The sequence below is a fragment of the Etheostoma cragini genome, chromosome 13 (genome assembly GCF_013103735.1).
Source record: "Etheostoma cragini isolate CJK2018 chromosome 13, CSU_Ecrag_1.0, whole genome shotgun sequence".
Lineage (NCBI taxonomy): Eukaryota > Metazoa > Chordata > Actinopteri > Perciformes > Percidae > Etheostoma > Etheostoma cragini.
Genome location: NC_048419.1, coordinates 22334703 through 22352536, shown reverse-complemented (window position 1 = coordinate 22352536; position 17834 = coordinate 22334703). Strand labels below are relative to the sequence as shown.

The window sequence follows — 17834 nt, the reverse complement described above, 5'->3', positions numbered from 1 at the left end:
CCCCCCCCAAATTAGATTATCTAACCTCACAGATTATAGTGCATTTGGGCACTCCTCATCAACTCACAGAGTCAAATTCCATTTATATCTCCTAAATGGTGCCTTCAAACAGCCAACAAAGTATTAACACAACTAGTAAACTCAGTGTTTATGTACCGTGTCAACGTAAAGATAAAAGCATCAATATAACTACATTTATCTGCGCTAAACTTTATTAAGCATGTCTCCAAGCGGGTACCAAGGTCAAAACATGTGAAAATACAATTAATCAGTTTTAGTTCATTTTAATCAATTGACTGAAAGAAAAGAAAAAAAATCCATCTGAATTATTTAACTCACTGTGTGATTTGTTTATTCAGTCAGTTGTATCCTTGAGTAATCACATATCCTATTAGTCATATTTTTGCTTCACACGATTAATACCGGGTGCTGTTTGTTTGACAGATTGCCTTGCTGTGCGTTCTTCGAGCTCTTTCTTAGACAGACACCTTCGTCATCAGTTGTTTGTTACTTGTTGTGGCCCCTGAGGAGTAAGCCTGCTTCGCCCTGCGTGTGTCAGGAGGCGATGGCGAGATATCCCCTTTTCTGCTTTCTCACGCTGTTCTGCAGCTGCCTGACTCAACATAATATCCACACGACTTGCTACACATTTAAAATGGTTGAGTCAGTAGCTGTACAAGATGCTTTCCACCTTCACCTGTGATTTTTCTACAGTTTGAGCATCCTCCAATAAACAATGTTTTCACCCGTCAAGGAAGAAAATGCTGCACATGCTGTGAAAATATCTGGCATACTCACAGTACATGACTTCATTCCAGTTCTTTAAGTTAGAGCCAAACATGCACAGGGTGTTTAGTTGGTATCTGTGATACTCAAGCCTCATTTCTAATAAAGTGTTTGGACTCCTTTCAGATTTTATAATCTGTCAGAAACATAACTGGCTGTTAAGATAGAAGAATTCAGGGTGTCATTGCACTTTTAGGGTGTCATTGCACTGGTCACGTTATTTCTAATCTTTTTAATGTTTATGTTTTTTTTTTCTGGTGAAGCATCTATACGGATGTCGGATTTAGGAAAAGAGCAACAGCAAAATGACCCGCCCCACGCCGGGACACGATCCGTGGTCTCTCGGGGAAAACAACGGGATGGTCATGTTTAATAAAAGAACAATGGGGAAATGACCTGCCACACGCGGGAGACGGCCGCGGTCTCCAGAGTAAAAGTATTTTGTTGTTTGACCCACCCACCACCCCAACCAACATCCCTGTGTGGATGTTTGGCTTTTCATACTACTTGCTACCGTAGTTATGTATGATCACTAAAGATGCATCCCATTCAAATACATTAGATTCAAATTCGTGCTCACAGACACAAAAAAGACTAAAGTGTCTGTGTTCATAAATCAGTAGAATAAATAACATGACCATTTCACAAACTGCCACGAGACTGGGTTGGTTATTTTATAACCTGAAGGTAAAACAAGTAATTTGAACAGGTCCTCCAAACCTTACTGTAAGAAGTCATACTCCCCTCTGTGATATGATTCATTGGATCATTTCATAATTGGGTAACCCTAGCGGTGGCAGGAAATACGACCTACAGGAGCATTTTCCGTCCTCATAGCTAAACTTAACAGTCTGAGTTTTAAACACGTTAAGGTTGTGGAGCAGTCAACGTTTGATTAGGTTCAGGCACAGCAACTACTTGGTTAGGATTAGTCATTGTGTAGGCAACAATACAAGCTTGCGGTTTGGGTTAAATCAGTACATCTGTTACGTCATTTCATCCGGTAGTTCTTTGTTTTGTAAAGTAAAAAAACAAAACAGGACACAAATCTAAGTCTCCTGAGTAAAAAGTCTCTTTGGTTTGACCTTTCCAACCCCCAAAATCTGTCACATTACTACTAGTCTTGCTTTGCCAGACCATCTACACGCTACGAAGCGGAGGAGAGTCTGGCTAGTCCACACAGCATTTTGGGATGGAAAAAAAACATGCTCTGGTTTATTGGCATTCCTTTAAACCAATCGCAATAATCATGGGCAGAGATAAACTCAGCACCAAGCCGCTGTATAATAGTCGTGCGAGAAAAAAACTCAGATTGGACAGATAGTCTAGCTAGCTGTCTGGATTTATCCTGCAGAGATCTGAGGAGGGTACAAATACAGCACATTTAAAATTCCAACACAAAGAAAGCAGAAAGAAACGGAAAAACAAGCTTCTAGCGGAATTTCCTGGAGCACTGGAGCAATCCTGCATGTGGAATTTCAAGGATATACTAGCTTACTATCTACTTTGCTCCCGTCATAGTTAGTACCGCCACTAGAAGGCACTGCCAATATAAATGTAAATGTGCGTCGAAATTGCTTATTGAACAAACAACTTAAATATTTGAATTGTAGTACTGGCAGTCTTCTTCATTAATTTGAACAATGCAACCTTAAATCACTTGCATAGATAAAACAGGTTGCAACTTAACTTAATCAAAAAATATGTATTCAATATGTCATCCCTATAGTGACTGTGCCTACCAGAAAACTGACAGCATTCACTTCTTTGAGCACAATAATTGTAATCATTAATTGATTCAAAATAACATCCAAGTTGTAATTAATGGGAATTGTCCTCTAAACATGCCCCAGTCTTTGTTTTTGTATTGCTTTATATTCAAGCATTGGACACATTGATGCTTAAAGGAGACACTAATGAAGGTTGATATGGTAGAGGGCAGACAGATGCTGCAGTGCCTTCTACCTCCCTCCCCTATTCTTTAATTCTCTCTCTCCTTTGCTGCCCTATTTGACCCCGGTTAAGGCTCTCCGCTCACTTTTGTTTATCTGGCAGGGGATGTGGAGGCACCTCCTCCTCCCTTTCCCAAAACTCTCCCGCTCCGTCTCCCGCTCTGTCTTTCTTCCCTGAAAGATATTTCCAAATGAGTGAGCCCAGACCCCAGCTGCCTCTCTGACGCATTAATCACTTGGCTGCCGCCCCCTTCACTCCTACATGCACATACACACTGGGTTCACACACACACACACACACACACACACACACACACACACACACACACACACACACACACTCTTTGTTAACCTGGTTTGTAACATAAACACATGTCAACACACACGACTAGAGCAGGTAGAGAGAGAACACAGCAGGATGAGACACACATACACAAAGCATCCGCCCACCACTCAAGTGATCTTGACTCTATACTACACCAACTCCCTCTCTCTTCATCCAGCCATGGCTCCCACATGACCCTCCATTTTCCTCATCATTAGCGACACCAACCAGCAGCCGCATTCCATCCGTCCATCCCTCCCTCTTACCCTTTCTGCCTCCCTGGCCGCTTCTCTGTTTACTTCTTCGATTTCTTTATTTGATTCCGGCAGAATACCTCCCCGCTGTTTCCTCTGAGCAAAGAGGGGCATAAAAGACGGGAGGCAGAATAGGGGAACAGAAGGGAAGAAAGCCTGCTTTAGATGTTAATTTGTAGGAAATCATATGTAAAGTGATGCACCTGGTTTATGTAACTACCCCGTAGGAGATGAGTGGAGGATGTTCCACATCCTGACAGTGAAACCACTTGATGAGGCTGCAGTCATGAATGTCATGAAGTCATCACGCTCTTATGGGCTAATGCAGTTTGTAGCGATATGATTATTTTTGGACTAATGAGATTAACTTTCAGGAACACTTACAGCTGCACTAATGAATATATATATTATTATATCAACTGCTGCTCCTCTCAGCTCAATGGCAGTTTTAGGCTTGTTTTAGCTCAATGCTTTAGTTATCTAGCCTGCAAAAGTTGTTTCCAGTTGTAAAAGTCTGCTGTTGTTGTCGTCAGTGAAAAGACTATTAAACCTTATGTGCTGTATACTACCTGAATGGCATACAATGTTAGCGATTAGCAGCTGAAGAGAGATATTTTTTCTTATACACTGGAGTAGAAACTAGAGTGAAAATGTGACCTACATTAGTCAGGTGTAGCCAGAAATGACTACAATGAATCCTACTGTTGCCCTGTGTCTGTTGTAGTGTTTTCACATACTGGAATATCTAAATATGATACAATACCTTTCTCTGCCTTTCCTCTATTGTCAATGTCTCCTTTCAAAATCGAAGTGGCACTTTGTTATGAAATGTATGGAGCGCAATGATGTTCCCAAGGGGGTGATCTTTAACCTGGTTTCAGACTTCTGAACACACCCTTCATCTCCAATTTTCTCTGCGATTCAAGTGAGTCCAGTGTTTTTCTCTTTGAAAGATGTGGGAAATTAGCCATTAATCAGAGCTTTGTATGTAAGATTGAGAAAAGGGACATCTTGTTCCAGATCCAGAAAAACAGCTACACATTTAACACAGGATCCGTCCTAGTGTCTCGCACAGTGCACCCTCTAAGGGACGCTAAGAGGTGCTTTTAAACTCTAGTGTTGATGTTACCTCATGGAATCTGTGTTGAATTTCTCTAAACATCCATTTAGATATATGTTTGCAACAACACTTTAGAATCAATTTTGGAACAGCTGTTGCATATTTATCAATAATTACTATATAATTACCCTAAATTTCCCAAAGAATCGTTTACATTATACTAACACTGGACTAAACTGACATACATATTTTAACTCCAGGCATTGCAGCTTCCTTAATCTAATGTGATAATGTCCATTAATCAGCAATGCTTGAAATGAAGGTTTGTAAAACAACTTTTTTCTGATTTGAAATTGTGGCAAAATTGGCAGGTGAAAACACAAAACAAAGAGTGGCTGAACATAGGATACAAGAGAATGCAAATATATAGAAAATAGACAAATAAGTGATCTTTCAAATGCAATGTTTTTATGAACAAACAAGAATGTTGCAGCACACTTAATGCTTTAAAGGGCTTTTTATTTACTGGCATTGTTGAAAATTTGCTTAAGCTTGGTGAGTAACAAAGGTGTGTTGTGCTGCACACAGAAGCAGTGGTACCACAAAAGACAATTACATGCTGACTGCAAGCATGTTACACCCTATAAAGCTTCTACACTCTTCTTACATAATGTGTCACAAATCCACCGAGCATCAGTGGGAGAGGAAGTGTTTGTGTGTGTGTGTGTGTGTGTGTGTGTGTGTGTGTTTGTGTGTGTGTATAGTGGGGGCGGGGTTATTGGATTATAGCTGCAGGAACTATTTAGTAATCCTTGCCGATGCCTTTAATTTATGTAAGTTACAATAATGCAAAGTTATTTTATTTAAAGTGGCTTTATGTGACTTTTAGTTTGTGTTGATTCTAGAGGCCGCTTTAGACAAAACCTGTAGTGTTTTTACCACACCTGCTATCGTAAAGGGGTTTTCTTTCACTAATGTATTGCCCACTGTAGAATGCTGAGTTAGCGTTACCGGGAGGTCATAGAGTTGCAATGAATGTTTTCCTCGGACAGACAGACATTCATTTACAGTAAAAAGGTATGTTACAGATGCATCGTTGCATGTCAAGTGTTGCATATGGTAACTTAGTAAATCAGAAGTCATGATTCAAATACCTTAAAGCAGAGATCTTCAACAGGGGGTCCGGGACCCCAAGGGGGTCCTCAGAGTAACTGCAAGGGGGGGCCACCAAATTATTGTTGTTTCTAAGTTTCCAAGAAAAATAATATGTATCGACATGAATCCAACATTTATGATTAGCAGTGGAAAAAAACATTGATCATAAGCACACTGGCTTAAAGGTAAGGTAGTCACTAAGATTTGCGCCATCCTACATGTCATTGCAGACCCACTTTAATATGCAACTTAATTTTTACACAATGTAATACATTATTTTGCGATGGGGTCCCTGCTCCGTCTCTCTTTCAATTAAGGGGTCCTTGGCTTAAAAAACGTTGAAGACCCCTGCCTTAAAGGGGTACGCCACCGTTTGTTAAAGTAGGGCTTATCATTGTCTCTCTTAGCTGTAGATGCGCCGCAAAGGGAGGACAGGATAGGCCCTATTTCAACAAACGTTGGCGTATCCCTTTATTTGATACATTAATTAACATATATTTCCTGCATTAAGGCTGGCATAGGATACTATTACTCCTTGTACATTACTGATGAATTCATAATAATTACGTACCATTATTATTATATCATGAAATGTTACCCAGAACTATATTCATAAGTTAAAAATGTCCTCATATCCATTTAAAAACTTCTTCATAAAGGCTTATATAATCCTCACAGGTATTGAAGAAGCACAGTGAAAGCAGGCATTTGCATTTAAAAACACCAACACAGAGCTTCACTTTGTATTTCACAAAGGGACGGAGACGACATGAATTATTCTGGGATCACAAGGAAATATTATATATTAAATCAAATAATATAGTTTTTTGAACTGACAAATATATGATCATGGTTGTGGCAGTTTACTATGCGAAGAACATGTCAGATCATGAAGGTGCCATCTGTACTTACTGTGTTTCGCTCCCTTCATGTCTCAATTCCTTCATGTTAGAGGATAACAGAAGCACCCTGCTACCACCATAAGAAAAGATCTGCTCAGAATTGTACATAATTGTATTCATAAAATAAAAATGTCATCATATTTATTTAACACACTCTTGATAAAAGGATCTTTTTTCTGACAAAATTGTGTTTTGGTATTTCTACAACTGAGTAAACTCCAATATGTTTAACTGAGCTCTGAAAAATAATTCAAAACATAATGTAACACTATACAACAAACCCTTTAACACTTCAAGGCTATGCCAATGTGAAAATATTCTTTCACCTCTGTTAAGGCTTCATTGTTGTTAGGATTCATTTACTCCACTCAGGATTATGAATTTGAAAAACTGCAGCTATTAATTTTCAGTTAATGACAAAATGCTAGACAGCCATTGTATGATGCATTGTAATGTGCCACCCACCAGGGCTCTATTAAACCATTTACTGCTCAGTAAAACTTCTAAACACATTAAAAGGTACACAAAACATCAATAATAGAACAATACAAATTTGTGAGCACCTCCGTACTAGTTACTCAACACGTGTACATCTTCAACAGGTAAAAGCTGTAAAATGTGATGGCAAACAGATAAAATGTTGTGTTGATCCCGTCACTTGTAAATATAATGTGCACCTCAGACACACACTAAGGTATGGTAGGCTGCAATGACTTTTCTTCAGACAAAGACGGGGTCTTTTTTTCATTTTTATAGCCACACATAACACATAAGGAATCTGTGAATCTTCACTGGGGTCAAGATTTGATTAAATTATGATTATCCGGTCAACGATTCGAATCGCTTTGATAGCTTCAAAGCAAAGTGGCCTTGGGCAAGACACTGAACCAGGAGTTGTGCATCGGAGTGTAAATGTGTGTGAGTGTTTATCTGATGAGCAGGTGGCACCTTGTATGGCAGCCTCGGCCAGAGTGTGTGAATGGTGAATGTTTCCTGTATGATGTAAAAGCGCTTTGAGTATTCGGTAAGACTAGAAAAGCGCAATATAAATACACCACATTTACATTTACATTTATTTAATAAGAGACACTATGGCTGTGGATGTACTATAAGAAGACTGCGACAAAATCAGAGCCTTACTGTGGAGTCTGATCACTAAACTGACCAATGTGATCATCTTCTCCAAACTCTGTATGTCATAACTTTGAGCTTCCCTCAGGGCAGTCTACACACAGATTAACTGAGCTGCCTCCTTCAAATCCTCACCAAGCCGGATTCCACTGTGTGAAGTGGTCAGGCCATACAAGGATCTTGACCTTTTCTCAGCTGCCTCCGGCTGTCAGTTGGCTGTTCTATCACAGCATTCACACGGCAAGTGGCTTGGTTGTAGTTCTGTTCTCAGAGATTGTGGTTAAAATGACTGGCTCCAGTCGTTGTATGCATCAAATACACTTTAAAAAGCATGTCATGGATTTCCTCTTTGGTGTTGCCTTTTGTAAGGTAACGGCAAATGCAACCACAGCAAGCATGGTTGATCATGATTGAGTGATCATGTAAAACGTACCCTTTGTTCGCAGATAAGTTTTACGGACCTGGGCTTTTGTCAAATCACCTGATCCCCCCCCACCGCTGGTGTTTCTTACCCTCTTAGACCTATGTTTTTCAATATGTAAGTACGGCATTATTACACATGAGCAGAATTATTACATATCTGTTGCATACATATGTGAAAACATGCAATCAGACAGGACTTACTGCAATCAGACATTGGCAGAACATAGTGAACACGGTCACTCTCACGTTCAGTCTCACGCACACACCTAGACACACATTAAAGCTCTGGCCCAGAACACAAAGATGATGTTATTCCATTAGCAGGCGCTACACCAACAGAAAGGAGAAAATTATCTTCATCTGTTCAATAACCATGCAGCCAGATACACATGTTCCTCGAAATGTCAGAGGGAAAAATTGATATCTCCGGATTGGTTGGGGTGATCACAAGCAGTGCAGTGAGCAGAGTGGCGCGCAAATGTTAAGTACTTTCCAATTTACTATGTAATGTTCCTGTATGTTGCATCATGTTTCTGATTGAGACAGGGTATGAATAAATGCATGTCTAACAGTAGAACCTATTAAAAATGCAATACTAGTGCTTTTAAAACTAATAGCACCACAGGGAGAGCTGGGGTGGGGGGAAAAAGAAACCTTGACAGTCTAATGCCCGGATTAATATCTAATATTTTTAGCAAGCCTTTTATCTTTCCATCCTTTGTTAAAAGAAAAAAAATTTTAATTTACTAAATAAGATCTACAAATAAAAGTTTCAGTCTGACAGGGGGTTTGATTTCCTGAAGAAAATCTTTTTCACTGTCTCGGTGGCCATCTGTGTGACTGACTTAGGATGCCTTCCTTATTGAATCAAATGGAAACATGCAGCTGTTAGCCCAGGCAAATGGAACATGGCATTTTTTCTTTCCATTGCAGCCTTAGTGAATTCGGGCCCCAGGCTAGCTTTGTGCAGTGCAGTGTGGAGAGTCATTGTCTGACAACTTTAATCTTGGATTGGCTGCCTTGATTTTTCGACTTGGATGGCCAAGGGCTAAAATCTAGCCCCCTTTTCAGTGCCATGGGCCAAATATGTTACACAACGTTGAGATAAATTGGACATATAACCGAGATACAGGACTCTGCCTGAGACTTAAAAGATAGAATTTGAATTTGACCACCGCGTTTTACCCTGACCTAACCCCCCTAACCATAACCTCCCCTAACCCTAACCCTAGTGTATGTAGTGTGTTGGCCATTTTGTAGTGGTGTTCGAAATTCTCCGCAGTAAATTGCATTCACTATATAGTCCACTATCTAATACCCACAATGCACTGATAATTTGAGTGTCCATAAGATGTACCCTTCATTTCACTCCAGTATACCACAATGCGATGCGGCCATCTCTTCCTGGAGGAGAAGAAGAAGCATGAACTGAAAAGAAAAAATGGAGCAACCATTTGTTTCTAACCTGTGAAAAAACATGCTCTCGGTATACGATGCGTTTTGCCAGCACAATCCATCCTGCGCAGATGATAATCCTGATGTACGAGGATTTACGGCACCCCACTATCTGTTCTCGTAGTTGTAACGTCAGCCTATAGCCTCATGATTGTATTAAAAGGACGGTTAGCCTCCACCGACGTTAGCTTCCCAGCTAACCACTTGCTGTCAGCTATCTAACCGCTAGCTGACAGCTTGATTCAGTCTAAAATAACGTTACTCAAAATAAACAGCGGGAAAAGCGAGCTACAGCTAAATTTGTACTTTACAGTAATAATAAAGACAAGTATTGAATGAATTGTATTTTAAATGAGCACAAGTAAAGTAGAACTGACTTAACAAGTCTTATATATAACGCTGTTACGTTGTATAAAATGCATATATAAGATATATGTATATATATCTTGTATTGAGGGTCTTTTACATGCTGTCTCAGCTAGCGATTAGCAAAATTAACTGTTAGCTAAAGTAACCTTAGCTGTCCTTTGGAGGCTATCGGCAGGCCGCTACTGTGGAACAGATCGCGCGATGTCGTAAGTACTAGCACATCAGGATTATCATCTGCGCATGCGCGAACATCTTGCGCATGCGCAGGACAGATTGTGCAGGCAGAGCAGATTGTGTACCGACACATACATAATATACTGTATACAACCTTTTACTTTGCTCCTGGTTGCTTGGTTTGTTTCATGGATGTTTTAGAAGTATTTTTGTTTGGGTTTGTTTACATGATTCTGGTCGCGCCAGTCTCCGTCACACAAACAACCTGAACATCTTCTGACGCAAGTCACGCATCGATGTGTTTTCAGTGAGTGTCCAAAATCTCATTTGGTTGTTCCCTATATGGCTGACTATTTAATAAACAATGTATAGGGAATAGTGAGCAAGTGAATTAGGGAGCAGTTTTGATACATAGATGTGTGTATAGATTTAGTGTATTTCAACAGTTTTCGAAAGTTTTGTCATCGTCAGTGAAAAATACCTCTCCAGCAATAAGGCTATCCTAAAATCAAATAATATTTTCCAGCAGCTAAGTCTCTGACTCAGCCTCTGACTTTTTGGCATACGCACATACAGTATATTGGATAGTCTACTTTTCTCAACTGTTGGACAAATGGATGGTGATAGTGCCTTTGTATTTGTGTGCGAATGCACAAGCTCATTTGTGATTGCAAAAGGCAATGCAAATTGAATGATACATTTAAACATTTTGAAGAAATGCATTAAGTGTAGCTTCTCAGACTAGCAATTATATATTCCTACTGCCATTTCTGATGGGTCATTATCATAATTTCTATTTCAGTAAATGTGTCTTCTACTGTTCTCTAACTGATGTGCAGGACTGTCATCTAATACTAAGTGTGTCTCACTGAAAGCTTCAATGTCAGCGTTTTGTTTGAAGGGCGTGTATTGTTAGTCCTGTCCTCCTGCCCCTCAGTTGCTAAACTTGGTGCTACAACACTTGTCACACCTCTCAAAGAGCTGTGTAATGGAAAGACCCTCACAGGTTTGAAGAAGCACTAAGTGAATGCAGCCATTTGCATTTAAAAATTAACACAGAGCTTTACTTTATATTTCACAAAGGGACGGAGAGGACATGACGTATTTATTCTTTGATCATAAGGAAACATTTTGATCTCTTTCTGGATAGAAAAATATGTTTATACAATCATGGTTGTGTCAGTTTGCTATGTGAAGAACACGTCAGTAACGTTATGTTAAATCATTGAAGGTGCCCTCTGTACTGTTTGTCCTGTTGCACATTCTAGCAGAAGATGAGATTAAGACTAAACACGGACCCTTGATCCAAACATTCCTCTTCAGTGCCGTTAGTGATCAGAAACGTATGTACGGAAGAGGAATAGGGACACAATTTCTCAGAATTCTGACTTTAAAGTCAGAACTCAAATACATTTTTGACTTTTGTTTAGTCACAACCCAACGTAAAGGAGAATTCCGGTTGATTCCAACACGTAGCTCTGTTGTTTGGAAATTTGGACTGCTCTCAGTAGAGAGAAAAACGAAACCAATCGGTGCGGCCTACACCGTGTTATCCTCCTGCTAGAGTTAGCACCCAACAGTCTTCAACGGGGCTAGTTTTAAAAGTGTTTTTAGCCTCTAAACATGCTCAAAATGTTATTAAAAGTGCCTACCCATGTGCAATAATTCCTTCCGAGGGAACACAGTGAACACAGTTTTTTAATTTGCAAAACAAAAAGAAACAGCAGAAACACAATACCAAAAGAAAAGAATCAAGTTGTGCAGATGAGATTTAAAATATATATATAAGCAAATACAGAAGTTATGTAATCCAAAACAGGGAATTATCTTTGTCACTTGAGATGGACCACATAAGCAAATTTCAATAATACACTTGTTCATTTAAATTACACATGAAAATGAATTGAAGCCTGTGGATGGGTGCATGTGAAAGGAATATAAAAAACATTGTAAAACACACAGCAGCATACTTACAAAAAGTTTGGTGTTAACTATATGTGAATAAATGGACTAAAACATACAAAACCACTGGAATGGTCCTTTTTTTAATGCAGAAAGCCTTTGTGAAAGTACCCATTGGTCATTTTAAGTGGATATTAAGTTGTCCTATAATAAACTGTTCCATTTATAAGGTTTGGCCCTTGTTTGTTTCCTTTGTTTTTTAAAGTGGCACACCTCCCCCTCAAGATTTTAATGCCAAAAATACTTCTTGAAAAGCTTAATGTTGCAGCTTCAAACAGCATTCGCCCACCACGATGTCAACAGTGCTTTTTCTGTTGCACCTTTGACAGTGTCCTTGGTGGCCAACACACATGCTTTTTGTTGGCCGTTAATTTGAGTAAAGCCGTGCGCCTCCCCGCACCACCTTCCAGCGTGTCAGAGTTGTTTATTTATCACAACAGGAACAATTAGGCAGTTGACAAGGCGGCCGGCGTTTGAAGTCCTTTGCACTACCTCCACTGGCTTAAAATACAACTTAGCAGACACCTTGCAGCACCCTGCTGCTGGCGCCTTGTAACCTTCAGTGGATGCCTTGAAATGCATTCTGTAGTGTGTTAGCGTATTATCATAACCAGATGCCCACCCCGCCGCCCACCTCTGCACATGTTTGAAAAATGAGGTTCGGTCTTGAATATTAAAGACGGCAAGGTTCATTTATTTAGGGCTGTGTTTGGGCCACCAAGGGATGCTCATTTGAATCTCGTTTGTTAAGCTGTCTATCCTTATCTATCAGCATCAGAGGATGCAATTTTTCTCTTCCCTCCTCATCCTCCTTGTCTACTAAATGGCAGGGATATTTAGAGGTGCTTGACAACTGAGGCATGCAAATCAGCAGTTGATGTTTCCTGCGTTCTTTTAGTTTCTTTCGCTGCTCACCCCCCCTCCGCCCCTAACTGGGCCCTTTTAGCTTCTCTTAGAAGATGTTATTTGTGGTGCTATTTCCGTAACTATGTAGGAGGAAAGTGTAAGGGGGAATTACAAAGACATTATGCATATGTTTTTTTCTGAGCCTCAATTGCAAGCTTTGCAACAGTGGCCTCTTTATGTGACCTGATGTATTCTACGACCTTAGCAGTATACACTTCATTTCTGTAACCCTGCATCTTAAAATGAAATGAAAACGAATGCAATGATTATAAAAGTAATTCACAAGAACCTGCAACCCTCACCCGCAGCCTTATATTGAACCTCATATGGGAAGCTTGTGCAATGTTATCCTTTTCCAAACTGTAACTATAATCAGAAGCAGAATTGGACAGCAGAGACTGAATTTACTGTCTATAGAGAGAAAATGAAATGGTTTTCAATGCCTCTGATTTTACAAAGTATCAGGTGGAGTGTTCTCTACTCTGACATATCCAGGGTGCCCGGAACAAATTTGTTGTCTTATCTTGTACTGTATAGCGCTTCATTGTTTCAATCATTCATCTCAGACACATTTGTCATTGTGTCTGGGATGCATCACAAGGCCATGATGGAAAAACAAGCAGACTTTCTTTGCCTTTTGTTTTGGCCTACAGTAGTTTGATAACATCTATAACAAGCATGCTTACATTTCTAACTATTTGGACACCCAGAGGACATGAAAAAGCACAAGCAAGTGCTCGGTTTGATTCTACTTTTTTGTATGCGTGCGTGTGAGCAAGCGCGTGTGTGTGTGTGTGTGTGTGTGTGTGTGTGTGTGTGTGTGTACAAATTTGAGCTGGGGACGGACATAACTAGCAGTCCCCACTGGAAAGCTGCCAGGTGTTGGTTTTGTAGTGATCATTTAAAATAAATCAATGCCACTCAAGGCGTACCATCAACTGCAACAATGGTTGCAACCCCAAAGCAAAGTCTGAGATTACTGTAGTTTTTCAAATCAAAGCTCACAGCTAGAAATAATACAATTTTCATTCTTCAGGCAGATACATTTGTGATACAAGGAAGTGTAGCAATCTAAGTTGCAGCTGATGACCGATGGCGGCCGTGACCAATATTTCCCAGCCCACAGGATTGTTGAGTTTCTCTGGTCACGCAGTTCTATTTATTTCCATGGACACGCATTAAACAGTTTTGGTCTGCCACCTGCTGCATGCTGCCACTCATTTAATGTTACATTACACAAACACAATTACTAGAGATAGTAGAATTAGAGGGCACAACATTCAAGGAGCTTTTGAATTTATTGACTGTTCACTATTCACTATTTTGTTCTGCAAAGTGTCCTGAGCGTTGTCTGAGCTATAGTAACATATGTCGGCAGCGTATTATCGCATTTCCCCCCCTGTTATTTTTATAATTTTTTATGGTCAGAACAGGTAAAATGATCCTGTTATTCACTAGAAAAAAGCAATGAGTAGAGAAGTATGTTAAAAAAGTTTATCTTCTTGTGATTTCTCATTTTTATGTTAAGGCCCATCTGGGGGCCCCAATCAAGGGATTGAGAAACACTGTCCTATCACTATCCATTGATATTATTTGACGATATCCTTCCCTGTTGAGTTAGATGTTTAACTTATGTGTTGTTTGTCATTTGTTAATGTTGTGCTCAGTAATCAGTCAGAGGTGGAAAAGGCTTGTTCTTTGACATATGTTTCCCTTGCATTCACCAAAACCTTGTTTTTGTCCCATCCAGGGGTGAGTCAGAACCTGGTGACAGACAATGTGTCGGTGGTGGAGGGAGAGATGGCGATCATCAGCTGTCGGGTGAAGAACAACGACGACTCTGTTATCCAGTTGCTCAACCCCAACAGACAGACAATTTACTTCAGAGACATGAGACGTGAGTATCATCCAACGTTGCATTACTGTCATGTTTGAGAGTCTACTGTGGAACAAAAGTACATGGCAACATGAACTTAACAGCCTGATTGGATTATTGTTGTTATGTTTTTATGTTTTAATACGTAATTTTTTTTTCAGTTTGTTTGTTCAGAACCATGGACTGTATAAGACATGTGGATGTAGCAACACTGTAAAACTCAGCATAAATTTACAGAAATACACTGGCAATAGCTTCACCAGTAAACTACTGTTTATTTACAGTATGCATACTGTTTTAAATGTTAAGGTATTTTAATGTAAGTAGACAGTTCCTTACTTTATTATTTGAATTTACAGTAATATACTAGCTGCAGTCTAATTCCCGTCATTTACTTTATTTTTCCAAGACACATTAAACAACTGTAATCTATAACATTTGCAGATAGTGCTGTAAAAGTATTTTATCTCAGAATGCATTGACATTGACATTATGGTCCTGTATAACATTAAAACAGTAAGACACCGTGAGATTTTAGCTGTAAATTTACATCAATGGTTTGTAATGCACCCATTGGTTTGTGGACTACCGTTTTGAAGACTTGAGTTTGGCATTTTGGACATGGTTGTCCTTATCCTTTTTTGGGGGGAATCAGAAGTGACCATATTTGGACTATAAGGTGTTTCCTTAATTCACATTAACTTTTAAGTTTGTTAGGATTCTATTTTTGGCTAGTGAATACAGGCTTTATACAAAATGTACTTACTGTAAAAAATAAACAGCTGACTCTTTGAGTATCTTTTAGTAGAACGGAACGCTGAACAAAGAATTTTTAGGCAATTAACTTTGACAATTTGAAAACACACATGGACAACAACCAAAAACGCATTCACAGCTATTTAAAAGTGCACAGTGCCATTGATACGCATTGCTTAGCCCCTATCTTGATTGACAGGTCGCCATGGTAGCAACTTTTTAATCACAAGGTAGCCATACCCTAAAGCAACTGCTCTATTGTCAATTTAAAAATAAATAAGGCCAGAATTTACAATTTTAAATTGTACTATATTGAGAAGATTTAAAATGAGTGATTGAGACCATACAGTCATTATGATAATGTTTACTAAGGTAATAAATTAAGTCAGAAGTATGGTCCTTTTTTCATAGACAACTTTACAATTGGAATTCTTTTTTACAACCAGTGCTGTTGCCCCCTGCTGGCCATTAGGAAGAATGCAGGTTTAAGGCACTTCCGCATCGGCTTTACTTTTCAGACCTGGAGGCTACATCCACCGTCTATGTTCAGAACACAGGTTGGTTCGTTCCACTACAAACATAATTAACATAATTGAAAATGCAGGCAGTTAAAGCTTAATTAGCCAGCCGGTGTAACTACAGGGCTAGCTAATCATCTTGAAATAATGTTTGAACACTCCCAAGTCAAAATAACAAGAGGTTTTCTCATGTCTCCCATTTAGCTGTCATGGAATGAATGCAGCATTAGAACTATGAAAGCCTTCGCAACAAATCTTCACAATGAAAGTTTGAATAGATTGTTTCATGTTGAGTATGTTATAAGACATTTAAAGAAACAAACATTTAAAAACATTTCTGAAACAACATGACAACTTGCAGCGTAAATATATGGCAAAGGTACTACACAATTGCAGTCTTAGAAGACCTGAAATTGTCAGTAAAGTATGCCTAGATTCGATTGTACTTAAAGGTAACTAAATATTCCAGATTGCCTTCATGTGCTTGATATAAAGTCCAGTAGTAGCTGTTTAAGAAAACCGTGTCTATCATTGATCATCTAAGGCAGAGATCTTCAACAGGGGGTCCGGGACCCCGAGGGGGTCCTCAGAGTAACTGCAAGGGGGGCCACCAAATTATTGTTGTTTCTAAGTTTCCAAGACAAATAATATGTATTGACATGAATCCAACATTTATGATTAGCAGTGGAAAAAAAACATTGATCATAAGCACACTGGCTTAAAGGTAAGGTAGTCACTAAGATTTGCGCCATCCTACATGTCATTGCAGACCCAGTTTAATATGCAACTTAATTTTTACACAATGTAATATATTATTTTGCGATGGGGTCCCTGCTCCGTCTCTCTTTCAATTAAGGGATCCTTGGCTTAAAAAACGTTGAAGACCCCTGATCTAAGGGGTTATTATGAGGCTGTCAGAGGAGAAAGTATGCTAGCTGGTAGGAGAGTGTCTGCTGCAAGAGAGAAATCAGTCAGCTTTGCCGTATCTTTATGTGATTGATATGGAATGTGTTTAATTATAGTCTGAAGCAGTTTGATGTGATTAGATGACATGGACATCAATCTCAGTGAGGTATTTATTTATGTCAATTTCACTGGTTCATTTTGCAGGCACTAATACATTTAGACAGACATTTGACATATAATTTACAATTGGTGTAAATGTAGTCAAGCTGCAGTTTGAAGACAAAGCTGATAAATTAAGACAACTATCATAAAATGTTTAGTTTAACCAAATCATGCAAACGGAACCGGCAGTAAATCTGTAAAACATTGATTAATATTATCTTACATTACTTGTAGCTACATCCAGGGAGCTGCATTAAGTTTGACCCACATGTCTGCAGCAGGATTAATACAGAATGAGGTTAATACGATCTACCAGACATGTTTCCCTTTCAGCATGTCTGCTTTAATAAAAGCAGCTAATATCCCTGAACATTTAATGACCTGTTATGTTTATTCTTATCCTGTCCAATTATCATGACACGGCTCTAATTAGCTGAATTCAGCTGGACATACTGTACTCTTGCCAGGTTTTGGGTTCCTTAATTATGTTTATATGTTAGTGTCTATTTTAACACATTATCGACCTATATGACAGAAGTATCATGTTAAATTTCAAAATACATATTTTAAGCGCCTATGATTCATTAATGACTTTTTACACTAGTTAACAGTTAACTCTTAGCCTGTATATTATCCCTACCCTGTCTTCCAAGAAAGGTAAAATACAAGTTATCAGCATTAGCAATACACTCACCGGCCACTTTATTAGTTACCCCATGCTAGTAACGGGTTGGACCCCCTTTTGCCTTCAGAACTGCCTCA

General features: G+C 39.2%; 1 protein-coding gene and 1 long non-coding RNA gene across 6 annotated transcripts in view; both read left to right on the top strand.

Annotated features, from left to right (window-relative positions):
* Window positions 1-17834, top strand: part of cadm1a (cell adhesion molecule 1a) — a 365259-nt gene that overhangs the window by 256363 nt on the left and 91062 nt on the right. For all 5 annotated transcript variants that reach the window (XM_034889814.1, XM_034889817.1, XM_034889816.1 and 2 more), the window contains one exon: window positions 14605-14751. In XM_034889814.1, coding sequence (XP_034745705.1) covers window positions 14605-14751 — 147 coding nt within the window. The remainder of the gene's footprint in view (window positions 1-14604; window positions 14752-17834) is intronic.
* LOC117955366 lies at window positions 5529-10446 on the top strand. The gene is made up of 3 exons (XR_004659029.1): window positions 5529-5617; window positions 6533-6536; window positions 10433-10446. It is a non-coding gene; the product is annotated as an uncharacterized LOC117955366 (long non-coding RNA).